The sequence below is a fragment of the Heloderma suspectum genome, chromosome 2 (assembly GCF_057233095.1).
Source record: "Heloderma suspectum isolate Gila_16-S chromosome 2, 16-S_ref, whole genome shotgun sequence".
Taxonomy (NCBI): domain Eukaryota; kingdom Metazoa; phylum Chordata; class Lepidosauria; order Squamata; family Helodermatidae; genus Heloderma; species Heloderma suspectum.
Window position 1 is genome coordinate 395,059,023 of NC_139459.1, and position 16,658 is coordinate 395,075,680.

At 48.6% G+C, this 16,658-nt stretch overlaps 1 protein-coding gene across 1 annotated transcript; it reads left to right on the forward strand.

The window, feature by feature from the left end:
• Positions 1 to 5,005: 5,005 nt before the first annotated feature.
• Positions 5,006 to 14,286, forward strand: LOC146356512 (uncharacterized). The gene is given in 6 exon segments (XM_084830158.1): positions 5,006 to 5,416; positions 5,979 to 6,105; positions 6,334 to 6,437; positions 6,657 to 6,783; positions 12,435 to 14,195; positions 14,198 to 14,286. Coding segments are annotated over 6 exon segments (2,610 nt in total). The 5' UTR covers positions 5,006 to 5,014.
• Positions 14,287 to 16,658: the final 2,372 nt, after the last annotated feature.

Consider the following 16,658-nt stretch of genomic DNA (forward strand, 5'->3'; position numbering starts at 1 on the left):
CCCCACCTATTCTCTGTGCTCAGTCTTTGGGGAGGGTTAGTTGCCCCTTGTGACTAGCCACACCTCCCATGGCAGCCAGTTTGTGGTGGTGCCCAGGCCAGATTCTGTAAGCCCTATGCAAACGCTAAGTGTTATTACTGTGTCCACTCAATGGGTGTAGAACTTCGACCTTAATATGGTAGCGTTGCCAGACACCCCGATATTCTGCTGATTTTGACATAGAAACAGTTTCATTCTGGCTCGGGAACGCATAGGAGACGTCTGCCATTCCAAAGGCCAGTCCTGACACGCAAAGCAGAATGGTGTACGTGATACAAAGACATCACTCCCCCCTGACATGACCATGGTTCTTCAGATGTGATCCCTTGACCTCTTACCCTCCTTTGAGCCTATTTTCAATTTACACTACGGCTCCAAAATGTCAGCCCAAGAGAGTTGCCAGGAAAATCATCTCCTCATCCCCAGTGTTACTGTTCACCTGTTTGTTTCTGCTCAGAGGAAAGAAAGATGGTCGGTTTGATGCCCAGCTGGAACACATCCCAGTTCCAATGACCCAGTAGAGGCAGGATTGTGACCGTGGTTTCAGTTTTAACGATCAAACTCAAATTTGGGGGCATATAACCAGCTCCTGGACAGCCCAATAGTTAGGAATCTTTGACCCAAAAGAAGCCTCACTCTCTTACAAGAAGAATCTTGTGAAACGCCCCCTTCTTCCTCCCTCTGCCCCCCTTTCTTTCTTTGTTGCTGTAGGGGACCCCACTGCCTCCAACTTCATCGTGCCCCAGGCTGTGCCTGGAGAGACCTGGACTGAGACCTGGAGAGGTAACAAACCCCTTACTAACTTCTTCCCCACAGGTCTACTAGCTTGCCAGGTCTCCCCCTCTCTTCTCTTCTGTCTTCACCCCCACTTTGCTGGAGAACCCAGTCAGCGTTCCCTGCCTCTTTTCTTATCCCCAGGCCTGTGTGTCTTCATGGAGGGGCATCTCACTAACTGCTTCTCTTAGCTCACCAGCTCTCCTACCAGCCTCCGTTCCCTTCCCCTGCCAGTCCCCACATCCATCTCCCCACAGAAACCATGCACCGATATCCTTTCCGGGCAATAGTTTGTATTCCGCTTTTTCTAGATTACACATTATTGCCCTAAAGGCAAATCAAAATGGGGCTTCTCTAAAAGCTTTATGGCTTCTAGATTCCGGCTGAACATCAGGAAAAACTTCCCGACTGTTAGAGCAATACGACAATGGAACAAATTACCTAGGGAAGCGGTGGGCTCTCCCACCCTGGAGGCCTTCAAGACGAGACGAGGCTGGGCAGCCATCTGGCAGGGATGCTCTGACTTGGATTCCTGCATTGAGCACGGGGTTGGACTTGATGGCCTTGTAGGCCCCTTCCAACCCTACTATTCTATGATTCTAACCCCTCGTGGATGAATGCTGAATTTGGTTGGTGTTGCTCTCTCAGACATGTTCCGATACCCCTTCCCAGCAATAGTTCATCTTCTGGTCCTCAGGTTGCTTTTCCTAGATTACAGATTCTTGCTCCGAAGGCAAACCAGTTCATATTATGCCAGTACTTTTTCAGCTGCACTGGCTGCCAGTCCATTTCCAGGCCTGATTCAGAGTGCTGGTATTAACATTCAAAGTGCTTAACTGCTTGGAAGGATCGCCTCCTCCCATATATGCCTGCCTGGACCATAAGATCATCCTCAGCGGCCCTTCTCTGTGTTGTTGTTGTTTAGTCGTGTCCGACTCTTCGTGACCCCATGGACCATAGCACGCCAGGCCTTCCGGTCCTGCGCTCTCTCCCGGAGCGTGCTCAAGTCCATATTCATTGCATCAGTGATGCCATCTAGCCATCTCATCCTCTGCCATCCCCTTCTCCCTTTGCCTTCCCTTCTCCGTGAGCCCCTGCCAAAGGAAGTGAGGCGGGTGGCTACTAGGAGGAGGGCTTTTTCTGCTGTGGCACCCCGGCTGCGGAATGAGCTCCCTAGTGAGGTTCGCCTGGCACCTATATTGTATTCCTTCCAGCGCCAGGTGGAGACCTTTTTATTTTCCCAGGCATGTTACCATTTTAGCTTTCTAGACTTTTAGCTTTGCTGTTTAAAAACTGTATTTTAAATTCCTGCACTGCTGCTAGGTTTTCTTGCGGTTGTACTGTTATACTGTGGTTTGAATGTTCTATATATTTTAAATTGTTCTATTGTGTGCCGTTTGGTTTTAATTTTTGTGAACCGCCCAGAGAGCTTCGGCTATTGGGCGGTACGGAAATGAAATAAGTAAATAAAATAAAATAAAATAAACCAGAAGGGAGTTTCTCTCGGGGCTGTATGGCTTGTAGCATCCATCCCATGTCTATGGCTGCTGAGTTTGCTTGGCTTTGCTGTGTCAGACATAAGATGTCCCGGTTCGTTCTCCCGGAATCCTGAACGCTTCATCTGGGGAAACGATGTGCGTTGCCGCATCAGCACCATCTAGGCAGCTGCGACTGGTGAATTTGGGTAGGTCCTGGCCCTTTCTCGACGCTAAACAATGCCAGCATGAGTCATTCCAGTATATTCCAAGAAAACACCATTTCCCCCCGTAAGTCTTTGTAGCTGGAGGAGATGCGCCGCGCGGGGGGGGGGGGATTCTGAGCAACCCCCCCTTTCCCATTTGCCTGGCGGAGTTTGCCTCCAGGGCAGAAACATCTCCCCTCCCCACAGGCCTGCCCTCCTCCCCCTTTGCACTGACTAGACCCTTCCCAGCTTCCCCAAAGAATGGGATGGAAGGGGGGGGAGGAAGTGTGTTTCCCCCCACCCCCAGTTCCCAGCCCTTTGTGTCCCCAGGAAGGAGGCGGTGGTCTTTCTCCCGCCACACTTGAACTGGTTCCTGGGGCCGGCGGCAGAGAGGGGGGGATCTCCGCGCAGGAGCCCCGCTGCAGCCCCCCGCCCCGGAGGCCCCAGAAGAGAGCCACGCGTCTGCAAGAGGCCCCCGCAGGACCAGACGCTGGACCTTCCGGGGAGACGCGGCCCGAGGGCGCGCCGCTTCCTGCCGAGGGTTTTGCGGAGGTGATGGGAGCCGCGGCCCGCAAATGAGAGCTGGGCTGGTGAGTGCGAAGTGCGGTGGGGGCTCCGGGATGATGGGCATGGGAGGGAAATGCGCTCCCGGGCGGGGGGAGGTAGCAAAGAGCAGGGGGGAGGGGAACAGAGAGCCCCCCCCCCGGTGGCTGGCCCATTTGGGGTCCCTCCAAGAGACCCCCATCTCGTCGCTTTCCCCCTCCCCTCTCTGAAGCCAGGAATTCCCAACAGCCCTTTCCTGGGAGAGAAGGCAAGACCCCAAGACCCAGTTCCCTCTGAATCGGGAGGCACTGAAACCGGTTTCGAACTAGTTCAGCATTTGGGATATTGAAAGACTAGAAGGGGTCTGCTAGACGGCTCGTTGCAGGTGCGCGCGCGCGTGTGGAGCAGAGCTGTGAGGCAGCGGGGGGGGGGGCTGCAAAGGAGTGGGGGGGGGGTTGGTGCAAGGCCAGAGATGTTCCATCTGCTGGTCCGGTTGTGAACAGGTCCGGTGGCTTGTCTGACTGGTGGAGGGCAGGTCAGCAGAGGCGGAACCGAGGGGCCCCCAGGGTGTAAAGCAGTCCCACAGTCAGCAACCCATTCCACAGACAGAGAAAACCGAGGCACAAGACAGGCAAAGGCAGTGCAGGGTGGGGGACCACATAGCCACACAAAAGTACTCCTTTGGACTGCCGTTCTCCAGTTCAGCAACAACTCCCATTCCACAGAGAATCGAGTGACTTTGGGACGATGAGTGGGAGGAGAGAATCCACATGGCCATCATGACAATAAGGGTTAAAATAATACATGATATTCTCGGAGCCACATCGAAAAGCAGCCTTTGGAACACAGGGACACATTCTGAAAGGTCCAAAGATCCACGCCTTCGTGCATCCAGCACAAAGCATCCACCAGGGCAGACCTGCTCAGAAGCAGCGCGGCACAAAATTCCCAGTGATGCATATCTCATAAGAAGTACAGCCTGGATCGCTGAGGAGAAAGTGTGGGCTTTCCTTTGCCTGTGATGATGATTGATGATGGATGATTGAAGTTCGAAAAAAGTGAAATGCCCTCCCCAGCATCAGAAATTGATTCTAAAATATATGCAAGGATCCACAACACCAGAAATTCATTTGTAAAAAGGTACAAGGACCCCCATGCCAAAAATTGATTTTAAAAATATGAAAAGATCACCAGCCCGTAAAGTCATTTCTAAAAACGCACAAGAGCCCCAGCCCCAAACCATGACTTAAAAGCCCACAACACAAGCACCAGAATTGTATGCACACGGTCACTCCTCATACATATAGACAGCCCCACCCCATACATTCTCTCTCACACACACACCCAAACACATACACTGCTGTGCGGCGAGGAAGGGAGCCCCCCGCTTCCCAGTCAGTACAGAAACGCTGTACAGGGAGAAAGGGGCGGCTTTCCCTCTCTCTCCCTGGCCGGATCACTGGGCGTCTGCGCTGTGTGATGGGAAGGGGCTGCCCTCCTCTCCTCGCAGCACAGAAACCTGGACATTCCCCCTGCTTCTGACACGAAGAGGAAGAAAGGAAAGGGAACGTGCTGGGCTGCCCAACACTCTTCAGGTCTGGATTGTTTTGGAGACTGGGGAGATGGAGAAGGGAGGCGGAAACTGACAGGCAGGGCTCTGCCCTCTTTGCCCCTTCTGGAGAGCCATCTCTGGCTGTGAACCAGGGGAAGCTTTGATTCTGAGCATCTTAGGGGGGAGGACCCCCTGACTCCCATCCCCTATCTTTACTGTCCCTCTGAGTCATGGCATCACCTGCCTTTCTTAGCCAGAATGCTCCTTTTCCTTGGTGAGAGTAATATATGCGGGGGGGGGGGGGGCTCATAGGCTTTGTAATAGGTGATCTATTTACATCAGATTCAGGCACTCCTGGCCTCAAGAAAGATACTGGCAGCAAAGGAAGGAGATCCTCTGAGTCCTGTTGGCAGCGGAGAGTGAAGATGGAAGAGCGAGATTTGGCTGACCACGAGGAAGGAAAAGGCCCCCGAATCATCCAGGAAGGGAGCAGTGCGGAGCTCTGGGAAAGAGGAGTGCAGGAGAACCTGTCTGGGAGCAACACCAGCTCAGACACAGAGCGCTGGCGCTTCAGGGGGTTCTGCTACCAGGAGGCCGAGGGGCCCCAAGAGGTCTGCAGCCAACTCCACCACCTTTGTCGTCAGTTGCTGAAGCCAGAAAGGTGCACGGAAGCTCAGATGCTGGACCTGGTTGTCCCGGAGCACTTTCTAGCTGTCCTGCCCCCGGAGATGGAGAGCTGGGTCAGGGAGTGTGGAGCGGAGACCAGTTCCCAGGCGGTGGCCCTGGCAGAAGGTTTCCTCCTCAGCCAGGCAGAGGTCAAGGAGCAGGTGAGAGCATTTCATCCTCACAGCTCCAAAGGAGTGTGATCTTAAAAATCCCCACCAGTATCCCAAAGTTTTCTGGCTGTCAATCAAGGTACTGATGTCCCCATCTCTCTCACATACCCCTCCTTAAAAAACCCACAGGTTCTGAATGGCTATAGCAGGATCTCTTCACAAGGGACCGAAAAGAGATTCTGGTGTTCCAGGGAAGGAGGGGATGCTTCATCCACCAGCTGCACAGGCCCAGCCATGGTTCTAATATGCTTACAGGAGCTGAGAGTCCAGGAACATCTGGGAGCTTCTTTCTCTCCACCCAGTTGGTTTTAGGAGGGAGTTTTGGATACATTTTTTTTTTTTGTCCTGTTCTAGTGCTAAAGATACATCTTTGGCCCAAATCATTATGTGCTCATGGCCAAAGGCACAGCTAGAAGGCTTAGGAAGCAGAATAACTTTAGGAGATCTGAGTGCAAATACTGGCAAACTGCCCATGGCCTTTGCCTGTCCCAGTGCTTTCCTTTCCTAATGCCTTCTCCCCCTTCACTGTCTGGGCTCCTCTTTTCTTTTCCAGGTGGACAGCATATCAGCCAAAGCAGCCATGGACATCCCTGAGGCAGAGAAGCTCCCCTTGGACACCACGCAGAGGCCACTGGTCAAATGGATCTTGCAGGAGCGTGACGGAGGTCCCAGCTCCCTGGGTAAGGATTAGTGGGGCATATTTCAGCATTGGGAAGAGGCTCTTCTCTCTAACATACTCCGAAAAGGGTCATATTTCAACACATTCAGACATTATTGAAATAAAAACTGGCACTTTGAATTATTCCCAAATGCAATGTGGAAAAAGATTGATTCCACTCAAGGACCTAAAATGGAAATTGCTTGTGGAGCATCAAATATTTTCCTACCCTTTTTTGTCTTCCTCACAGGGAATCAAACGACCTGCAGAGAGAGTGAACTGACAGTGGGGCATCCTTCTAGGCCCCCTTCGCTTTGTGGTGGAGAGGAAGGAGTTTCGGTGCAGCCAGAGCAGGTAGGAGAGGCCTGGGTGCTCCTGTCCCCTGCACTTCTTTCCAGACCTGGAAGAATTTGCCCCGTTCCCTTTGTTTCTTTCCAAGATGGCTGCTAGGAAGGCTTTGAATGACAGTCATGAAGCTCTACGCAAATGAACCTCCAACCACCTCACCTTTATTGTCTTCATGGATTGTCACCTTATGTGTAAGGAGAACCTGATTTCTTCTTTGTCTTTCAGGGTCTGGTGACTTTTGAGGAGGTGGCTGTGCGTTTCACAGAGGAGGAGTGGGCTCTGCTGGATCCAGGCCAGAGGGCTCTGCACAGGGATGTCATGGAGGAGATTTGTGGGAACCTGGCTTCTCTGGGTAAGGGATGGGCCCCTCTGGGTCAGGCTTCCTCTTTGCCTTGTGGACAGATCCTAGAAGGGGGAATTGTGGCTCTTTTTTTATCTGTATCAGAGTATTGTGAGGATGTCATTGAGCATAACAAAGGCATCCTTCTTTGGACCTTTTTAGGGCTGGTATAGAGAGCCCTAAAAGTTTCCTGGTGTACATCATCCAGAGACTTTGGACACTGAATGTTTGTGATAGTGGGAAGTGCCAGAAGTAATTTCACTATTTCTGCCCTTTTTAGAAGGTCCTTTGGTTCCCAGATCTGACTTCATTTCCTCACATGAAATAAAAAGGGAAAATCCATTTCTTGGGGCCACCAAGGAAGGAGAGACATCATGTGTTTAAGGTCTGGTGGGACCCTTTGTCAGGTCTCTCAGGCTCTGCGTTCTCCTGGCAGATACGTCTTCTGGCTAAGTGTCACATACTTGACACTTGGGTCATCTCTCAGAAAAACAGCCAAGGAAATAGGTGGAGGGGCCTCTGTCACTTGGGAAAGGGGTCATTTGTACCTATGTTTATGCGTGTGTAGTGGTGGGGTGTCTATAGAATACTAAGTCTTAAGGACAATGCCAACTAGTTTCCCAAGTTTCCTCAGACAGTGATCGTCCCACGTGGAGGTCTTCCCAACTCTGCTCTTTGAATGTCTTCATGAGGAGATGCCAGGGACTGAACCTGCGACCTTAGGCAAGCAATGCATTGCATCTCCTTAGTCAGGTACCCTGTTCCACAGTCCACCAGTTGGGAGTGCCTGAACCAGGCGTTGGGAACTCAAGGCAGCCCAGGGGTTCTGATGGTGTATCATCCGACTGACTGCCGTTCCATCTCCATGGCCAAACTGTCTGAATTGGTCTTTTTTATATGTAATTTGAAACAATAAAAGCTTAAAGCAATAAGAAACGAGAATCCCCCAAATAGTAAAACATTAATTGAACTACATAATTTAGAAGACTAGAAGAAAAAGATGCGTCTTCACACTATTTCTACAGACTAAGACAGTGGCCGCCAGTCGTAGTCTTCAGTTTGGGTGCAACACAGGAGAATGCCTTTTTTTTTGCAGAACGAGACAGACTTAGCTATTGGTTGTGAGCGGGTCTTGTGGCAAAGGCACATCAAAACCTCCCTGATCCATTGACTCCATCAGAGTCAATGAGCAGCCAGAAACATGCTTTAAGTCAAATGTTTAATGAGACAGACTCTCTTGGTTACAACACTGGTAACCTCCAAACAGAACATAAAACCATTGGGGAATAGCTCATTCATTAGGAAAATTATCTCCACCTTCACTGACGGCATGAACTGACGCCGGGCAGGTAAATTATTCCTCCCACAGTTTGTGTCTGCCGAAAGCACGAGGAGAAACAAGGCCTACAGTCATGGACAGTTAAGTCCGCTGAAGCCTTTTTGCAGCTTGCACTTAAACAGACAATAGGATAGGTCTCTTCTCTCCCCAGTACATTCAGTGGCTCCTGACAAGAGTCTAGAGGAGTGGAGGTTGGGATTTCCCCTGTAAGAAGCTGTTCTTCCCTCATGTCTTGCCTTTCATAGGATCATAGAATAGAATAGTAGGGTTGGAAGGGGCCTACAAGGCCATTGAGTCCAACCCCCTGCTCAATGCAGGAATCCAAGTCAGAGCATCCCTGACAGATGGCTGTCCAGCCTCGTCTTGAAGGCCTCCAGTGTGGGAGAGCCCACGACCTTCCCAGGTAATTGGTTCCATTGTCGTATTGCTCTAACAGTCAGGAATTTTTTCCTGATGTTCAGCCGGAATCTGGCTTCCTGTAACTTGAGCCCATTATTCCGTGTCCTGCACTCTGGGATGATCAAGAAGAGATCCTGGCCTTCTTCTCTGTGACAACCTTTCAAGTACTTGAAGAGTGCTATCATATCTCCCCTCAGTCTTCTCAAGGCTAAACATGCCCAGTTGCTTCAGTCTCTCCTCATAGGGCTTTGTTTCCAGTCCCCTGATCATCTTTCTTGCCCTCCTCTGAACCCTCTCCAGTTTGTCTGCATCCTTCTTTCTCTCTCCTTCTCTTGAGGTCTCTGATTATCTCCCCTTGTCTTGTCCAATTCCTCCCCCACTATCTCCTTTCCCCCCTATTTATTCCATGCCTGCCGGCTTTTCTTCCCATCCTCCTCCTCGCCCCTTTTCTCTTCCAGTTGAACCCAATTATGACCATCAACATGAACCTTGAGCAGGTGTCAGACGGCGCTGTTATTCATTTGCACCGCTGCTCCTCACAACAGCCCCAATGCAGCTGGTCTCATGGAGCCCACCGGTTGGGAGGTCATGGGGCGCCCAGGCAGCACAGCGAGGGGTCTGACAGGCACCAGGAAAGAGACATTCAGCCCCACCGATCCCTCACAGTGGTTAGCGGTCTCCTCAGTGGAGGCTCAGTAGAGCAGAGTCGGGTGTGTTCGGAAGCCTCCTGAGATCTCTGTGGTACACGCTTTGAGGGAACAATGGCTCGCGTCCAGACCAACTAAGATGCCACGGTTCCTATCAAAGTCAGAGGCGGATGGGGCTAGGACCCGTTTTTGTCATGTTGTGAAGGATATTTTTCAGTTCGTGCAAGCTGAGGATGTGGGTGAGCTGCTCTGAAGGATGAGGCCTTCCACCTATTCTCTGGATCCATGCCCTTCTGGAGTAATAAGAGGGATTTCAGAGGTGATTAATTCCACTTGGACAGAGGGCAGGGTCCCCACTCATTGCCTTCGTTGACGAAACCAAGCCTGGACCCAAGGAGTTGTGTTAGTTAGTTAGTTAGTTAGTTAGTGATTGATTGATTGATTGATTGATTGCATTTATATCCCGCCTTTTTTCCTCTTGCAAGGAACCCAAGGCGGCTTACATTATCCTCTTCCTCCTCTCCATTTTATCCTCACAACAACAGCCCTGTGAGGTAGGTTGGGCTGAGAGTCTGTGACTGGCCCAAAGTCACCCAGTGAGCTTCCATGGCTGAGTGGGGACTAGAACCCGGATCTCCCAGCTCCCAGTCCAACACTCTCACCACTCCACCACACTGGCTCCCATTAATTACCCCCTAGTCTCTAATCTGCCTTTTGGGGGCCAAGGCATGGGAGAGGATAGCGGCCTGTCAATGCTAAGTGGACTTCGAGGAGACTGACTATTTGGATCCCAGATTCTCCCCCGGAGGTTGCGATGGGAAGAGCCTCAGTCATACTATCATCAACCATTATATCCTTCTAAACAGCCTTGCTCAGTTTGGGTATTGATCCTCTCCTGGGTTTGTGATGGAAAGAGCCTCAGTCGCCCTTGCGGATGATGTACACCAGGAAACAGTGGAGGGAAGTTCAACCCTGTTAATTCTCTCAGCAGCTTTAGATACCATCAACCATTACATCCCTCTAAACAGTCTTGTTTCATTGGTTATTTGGGGTGTTTTTTTTTTAACCAGACCTACATTGTAAAATGTATCCTGAGCTGCTGTCTAGCATTTATTATGAGTTTATTCAATCTTATCTTTGTCATGTTGTTGTGAATCACCTGGGTGGGTTTGCACATCAGGGTAGTCCAGCTACATTTTAAATCCAGGGGTGCCAGGAGCAAGCCACCACGCTAGTGTATGCATCTTGACTTCTTCCGCTTGGTTCATCTCTGGCTTGGTTCACAAGATCTCTTGTGCTGAGAGCCACTACACCACACTGGCTCTCAGCACACTAGCACACCTTTATTTATTTATTGCTTGCTTGCTTGCTTGCTTGCATTTATACCCCACCTTTTTTCCTCTTGCAAGGAACCCAAGGCAGCGTACATGAACCTTCTCCTCCTCCTCCTCCATTTTATCCTCACAACAACAACCCTGTGAGGCAGGTTGGGCTGAGAGCCTGTGACTGGCCCAAAGTCACCCAGTGAGCTTCCGTGGCCGAGTGGGGACTAGAACCTGGATCTCCCGACTCCCAGTCCAACATTCTTGCCTCTACGCCACGCTGGCTCTCAGCACACTAGCACACTGCTAGCATACTGGCTTGCTCAGAGTTACCCAAATGTTTTTTTAAAAGTCGTTCCTGCGTAATGTGCAAAGTATGGAGGTATGTCTTAAAAGGACGCCTATAAATACTGTAATAAACAAAATAAAAACTGTCCCCCTCCAGCTATCAGTTCTATTGATTATCAGAGGTTATCTTATCATATATATATAATTCAAAGTCAAGAATTAGTTCATTCTTGGTCTCCTCTCATCTAGACTACTGTAATGCGCTCTACGTAGGGTTACCCTTGAAGACAGTTCGGAAGCCGCAGCTGGTACTGAACGTGGCGGCTCGCCTGATTAAAGGCAGCTGCCGGCGTGATCACATCACTCCAGTGCTGAAGGAGTTGCACTGGTTACCAGTTGTTTTCCGGGCCAAATTCAAGGTGTTGGTTTTGACCTTTAAAACCCTATACGGTTCCGGCCCAGCCTATCTCAAGGAGCGCCTCCAGCAACACCAGACAGGCTGCTCAACAAGATCAGCTTTGGATGGCCTTCTCTCTGTCCCATCAGCCAGGACAGCTAGACTGGTGGGGATGAGGGAGAGGGCCTTTTCTGTGGTGGCCCCCAGTCTGTGGAACTCCCTCCCTAGGGAACGCCGCTATGCCCCCTCATTAATGAGCTTCCACCACGCATTAAAAACGTGGTTGTTCAGGCAGGCATTTCGGGTGGGTTAAGATATTTTTAGAAATATGACGTTTTAATGTAGAATTTTATTGTTTTAAAACTGTTGTATTGTTGTACATTGCCCAGAGTGGCCGAGTGACCAGCCAGATGGGCAATTAAGAAATTTTATAAATAAATAAATAAATAAATTCATCATCTGTTTTTGACTGTCTTTCCATTGACCAATTCTCATGAAACACACTTCATTGGAAAGCTCTCAACACACGGATCTCATAGATCTCATAGAATCGTAGGGTTAGAGGGGGCCTACAAGACCATCGAGTCCAACCCCCTGCTCAATGTAAGAAGCCTGATTCCCAGGTGATCTCCCATCCAAGTACTAACCAGGGTTGACCCTGCTTAGCAGCCAAGATCAGGCGAGATCAGGTGCATCCAGATGCCACAAATAACAATGGTTTTCACTATAGTTCAAAATCGGAAGTATATTTATGTCCATAAAGCTTTTTATTTTAAGAATGAGGCTATCTTCTACTCCAATGCACTATAAAGTTTTATTTTTAATATAAAAATGTCAAGTTTAATTAAACAAATGTAAATAATTGCAAACTGGAGCAAAATGAAATATGAACATAAAAAAGTCTGTGTACATCTTTATAAACACAGGTGCAGGCCAAAGTACAATGATATGCCGGTAACATACAGCTTGTAAACAAATCATGAAGGGATTAAGGGATACCTACAGTTAAAAGTAACCCAGTCAAAGTTTAGTTTACACCAAGAACGTTGTATTTAAGGAAGTTTTGTAAAGTTAAAAGATGTAACACTTTGAATGTTTCAATAAACGCAGTTAGTTAAGTTAAACCTTTTATTAGATTTGATTTTTCTCGGCAAACTCTGTTAGCAGGGAACCAACTTGTCGTTTAATATATTTGGAAGGATTCTTCTTCCCAGCTACTCTGATAATTATTATAACAATTGATTGGGTTTGTTCTCTTTTTCTTCTTTCAGCTGATTGGAGGGAGAGCAATAAAAATAAGGTTTACCAGAGCATGAAAACTGAAGATGAAGAGAATTGGGGAAACACATCAGGTTCGTTTGAAGGGGCTGTCTTCCATGAATGTCCAAAACCAGAAAAACCTTTTGAAGCAAACAAAAGGAATATTGACAATGAGGAGAAAATGTGGAAATGGTCTGAGAGCGGAAAGAACTTCACTGAGGAAATAGATGGTATTGACTGTCAAAGAATTCACACAAGAGGGAAAATATTTCAAAGCTTGGAGTATGAAAATCAATTCAATTGCAGCTCAGACCTTAATTTGCATGAAATAATTCACACAGGGAAGGAGGAGCCCTATAAATGCTTGGAGTGTGGGAAGAGATTCCGTTATCTCAAAAGTCTTAAAATCCATCAAAGAATTCACACAGGGGAGGAGCCCTATAAATGCTTGGAGTGTGTGAAGATATTCCATTATCACAAAAGCCTTAAGATCCATCAAAGAATTCACACAGAGGAGAAGGCCTATAAATGCTTGGAGTGTGCGAAGAGATTCCGTTATCACAAAAGCCTTAAAATCCATCAAAGAATTCACACAGGAGAAATGCCATATAAATGCTCAGAGTGTGGAAAGAGATTCCGTTATCACAAAAGCCTTACAATCCATGAAAGAATTCATACAGGGGAGATGCCATATAAATGCTTAGAGTGTGGGAAGAGATTCCGTTATGGGATAAGCCTTCAATCACATCAAAGCATCCACACGGGGGAGAAACCTTATAAATGTTTAGAATGCGGAAAGAGTTTCAGTCGGAGCTCAATCCTTAAAGACCATCAGAGAATCCATACAGGGGAGAAGCCCTATAAATGCTTAGACTGCGGAAAGAGTTTTATTCAGAGCTCACAATTGAAAGACCATCAGACAATCCACACAGGGGAGAAGCCGTATGAATGTTTAGAATGTGGGAAGAGATTCCGTTATAGGATACACCTTAAATCACATCACAGAATGCACACAGGGGAAAAGCCCTATAAATGTTCAGAGTGTGGAAAGCAATTCAGTACAAAACGACAGCTTAACTCACATGAAAGAATTCACACAGGGGAGAAGCCCTATAAATGCTCAGAATGTGGAAAGAACTTCATTGATAGCAAAGCCCTTAAAAGGCATCAAAGAATTCACACAGGGGAGAAGCCCTATTTATGTTCTGAGTGTGGAAAGCAATTCAGTACCAAACGACAGCTTAACTCACATGAAAGAATTCACACAGGTGAAAAGGTCTTTAAATGCTCAGATTGTGGAAAGAGCTTCATTGAAAGCACAGCTCTTAAAAGGCATCAAAGAATTCACATAGGGGAGAAGCCCTATTTATGCTCTGAGTGTGGAAAGCAATTCAGTATGAAAGGACAGCTTAGCTCACATGAAAGAATTCACACAGGCGAGAAGCCCTATAAATGTGGGAAGTGTGGGAAGAGTTTCAGTCGGCATGCACACCTTAACAGCCATCACAGAATCCACACAGGGGAGAAGCCCTATAAATGCTCAGAGTGTGGAAAGACCTTCAGCGAGAATGCAGCCCTTAAAAGCCATCAAAGAATTCACACAGGTGAGAAGCCCTATAAATGCTCAGAGTGTGGAAAGAGGTTCACTTGCAATTCAAACCTTAAAACCCATCAAAGAATCCACACAGGCGAGAAGCCCTACAGATGTGTAGAGTGTGGAAAGAGTTTCTGCCACAGTTCTCACCTTAAAAGACATCAAAGAATCCACACAGGGAAAAGCCCGAATCATGCTTAGCGTGTGGAATGAGCTTCGCTCTCGCTACGGGCCTGAAAGGACATCAAAGAATTCACATCAGGAAGTAGCACTATCAAATGCTCAGAATGCTGAAAGAGCTTCCATTTTTGCAAGTGCCTGCAATCGCATCCAAGAACACCCCTAGGGAGGGATCTGCAAAGCTGTCATGCAACAATTCCGTATTGCAAGTACCCCACCTGGTAATCAATACCACCCACACAGAATGATGGAGAAATAGCTGACGAAAGCAACATGGGAGGTGATTGTAGAAACACATGCAATGAAAATGTACAACTGGTACTTTGAACAGTGCACTCTGAAAACTATAGTTGTGCACAGTGGTTTCTTAAAAATGCAGCTTCGGAGAAGATGGAATGCAGTTAGTTTGTGAAGCAAAAGCTACTATGCACCTTTAATCCCATTGTAATGAATATTGGTTAGTACTTGGATGGGCGACCTCCTGGGAATCGGGCTTCCTGCATTGAGCAGGGGGTTGGACTCAATGGTCTTGTAGGCCCTTTCCAACCCTTCTATGATTCTATGATTTGGCCCAGAACTCTTGAAAGAATGTTTCTACCTGTATGCATGTAGTTCTACCTGTGATCATAGCTGGGAATAATTTTTCGAACAAAATAATACTCAGTTGTTAGAGCGCTGAGCGTGTGTTCTGTTCTTTGTTAAACATCATGTAAGCGGCTCATAAGAAATGAAAGAAGTCAGAAGTGTCTAAGACTTTGTACTCATTTTCAAGAAAGGCATGGTCCCAAAATAGTTCTTAAAAAGCTTTTTGAAAGGTGATTTGCTTTTTACCCCGACTTTGTATTTCTGTATGTGGTCGAAGCTCTTCTATCAGATGTTCCTGTCACGTAAAGATTGTCTGAGATTCTGAAGTAAAATAGACAAAGACACACCCGATCTCAGAGCCCTGTACCAAAAAGTACATCTGTTTTGCTTCAAACCACTGTTTACGTGCTGTACGCTTCCTGGGAGGAAGTAAAGGTGGGATATGAATGTAATGCATTAATGTAATAAAACAAATAAATAAGGGAGGGCCTCCAGCATTGCCTTGACAAGGGAGCAGGGAGGGGAGAGCCGGAGGAACCAGCAGCAGACCTGGGGAGCCCTCTGGGAGCAACCTGGAGGGCTGGGGAGCAGCGGGGTAGTGCTCGGGGGTCTCACCAGGGCTTCGCTCCTGCACTTTTATTGGACCGGCCCCCAGCCGGGTCATGGTCTGCTGCTGCGGGACAGATGCAGCAGGAGGAGGGAGCAGAGGAAGGGAGTGCAGGCGGGTGTCTGGCGGTGCCTCTCGCCTACCATGCAGAGCCGGCCAGACAAAGGGGGCAGCAGAGGAAGCCTGAGGGAGCTCTGCAGCCTCCTCTCCGCGCCCCCTATTCTCAGCTTTCGGCTTCTCCGCCTTCCCCCCGCAAGCAGCCACCACACCTCGACCCATCGCCCCCAGCCAGCCCCTCAGCTTCCTGACCTTTTCCCACCTGGCTGCCCATCCCTGCTCCGTGCCTGCACACCCGGTGTGGCACAGGCCACCCGTTCAGGGCTGCTGGCCACGCATGCGTGGGGTTTGCTGTCTGTGGGAGAGGGATTCTAGTGGGGGGCCTGGGGTTGGATCCAAGCCCTCTGGTTGACAGGAGGATCCTCGGTTTGTTTACTCGGAAGTAAGACCCAATGTGTTCAGTGGCGTTTATGTTGGAGGGACTAGGGCCATGAGCCACTTTGCCTGAACTTGGAAGAGTTAATATGCGTAAGGTGGGAGGGGATCTCTGGGAGGTCCTCCGCCTTTCCTTGTCTGCTCCCATCTTCCTCCTGCAAGTGATGCTGACCTCAGCCAGCTTACCTTGAGTTGCAGGTTTGTTACAGCTCCAGTAAAAGTCTGTTCCCCTAGCGAGCGTAGTTATGCTTGTAGCCTTGTGGGGCAACCCTGCTTGTCTATTCAGAAGTATCATTCTGTTCAATGGCATTTGCTCCCAAATAAGTGTGTATAGGATTGCAGCCTTAAAGGAGTTGTGGGCCACTGCCGACTGAGTTCCATTTATTTAAATGGGGCACTGCTTCACACCTGGTTGCAATGGCTGTTCATAATAATAATAATATACTATGATTTTATTATTATTATTGTGTTTCTTGAATTAAAAAGGACTAACCTTTTAGCCCACCCTGGAGGCATTCAAGAGGAGGCTGGACAGCCATCTGTCAGGGATGCTCTGACTTGGGTCCCTGCATTGAGCAGGGGGTTGGACTCGATGGTCTTGTAGGCCCCTTCCAACCCTACTAGTCTATGATTAACCAAATAATATTTTCTAGCAAGTTGCTGGACGTGACTGTGTGTGTGTGTGTGTGTGTTTTCTTCTCAAATGGACCTTTAATAATTCTGAATTAAGGTGACCAGCTGCTCCAAAGTGACTGAGAGCTCATTTGTACTGTCTGA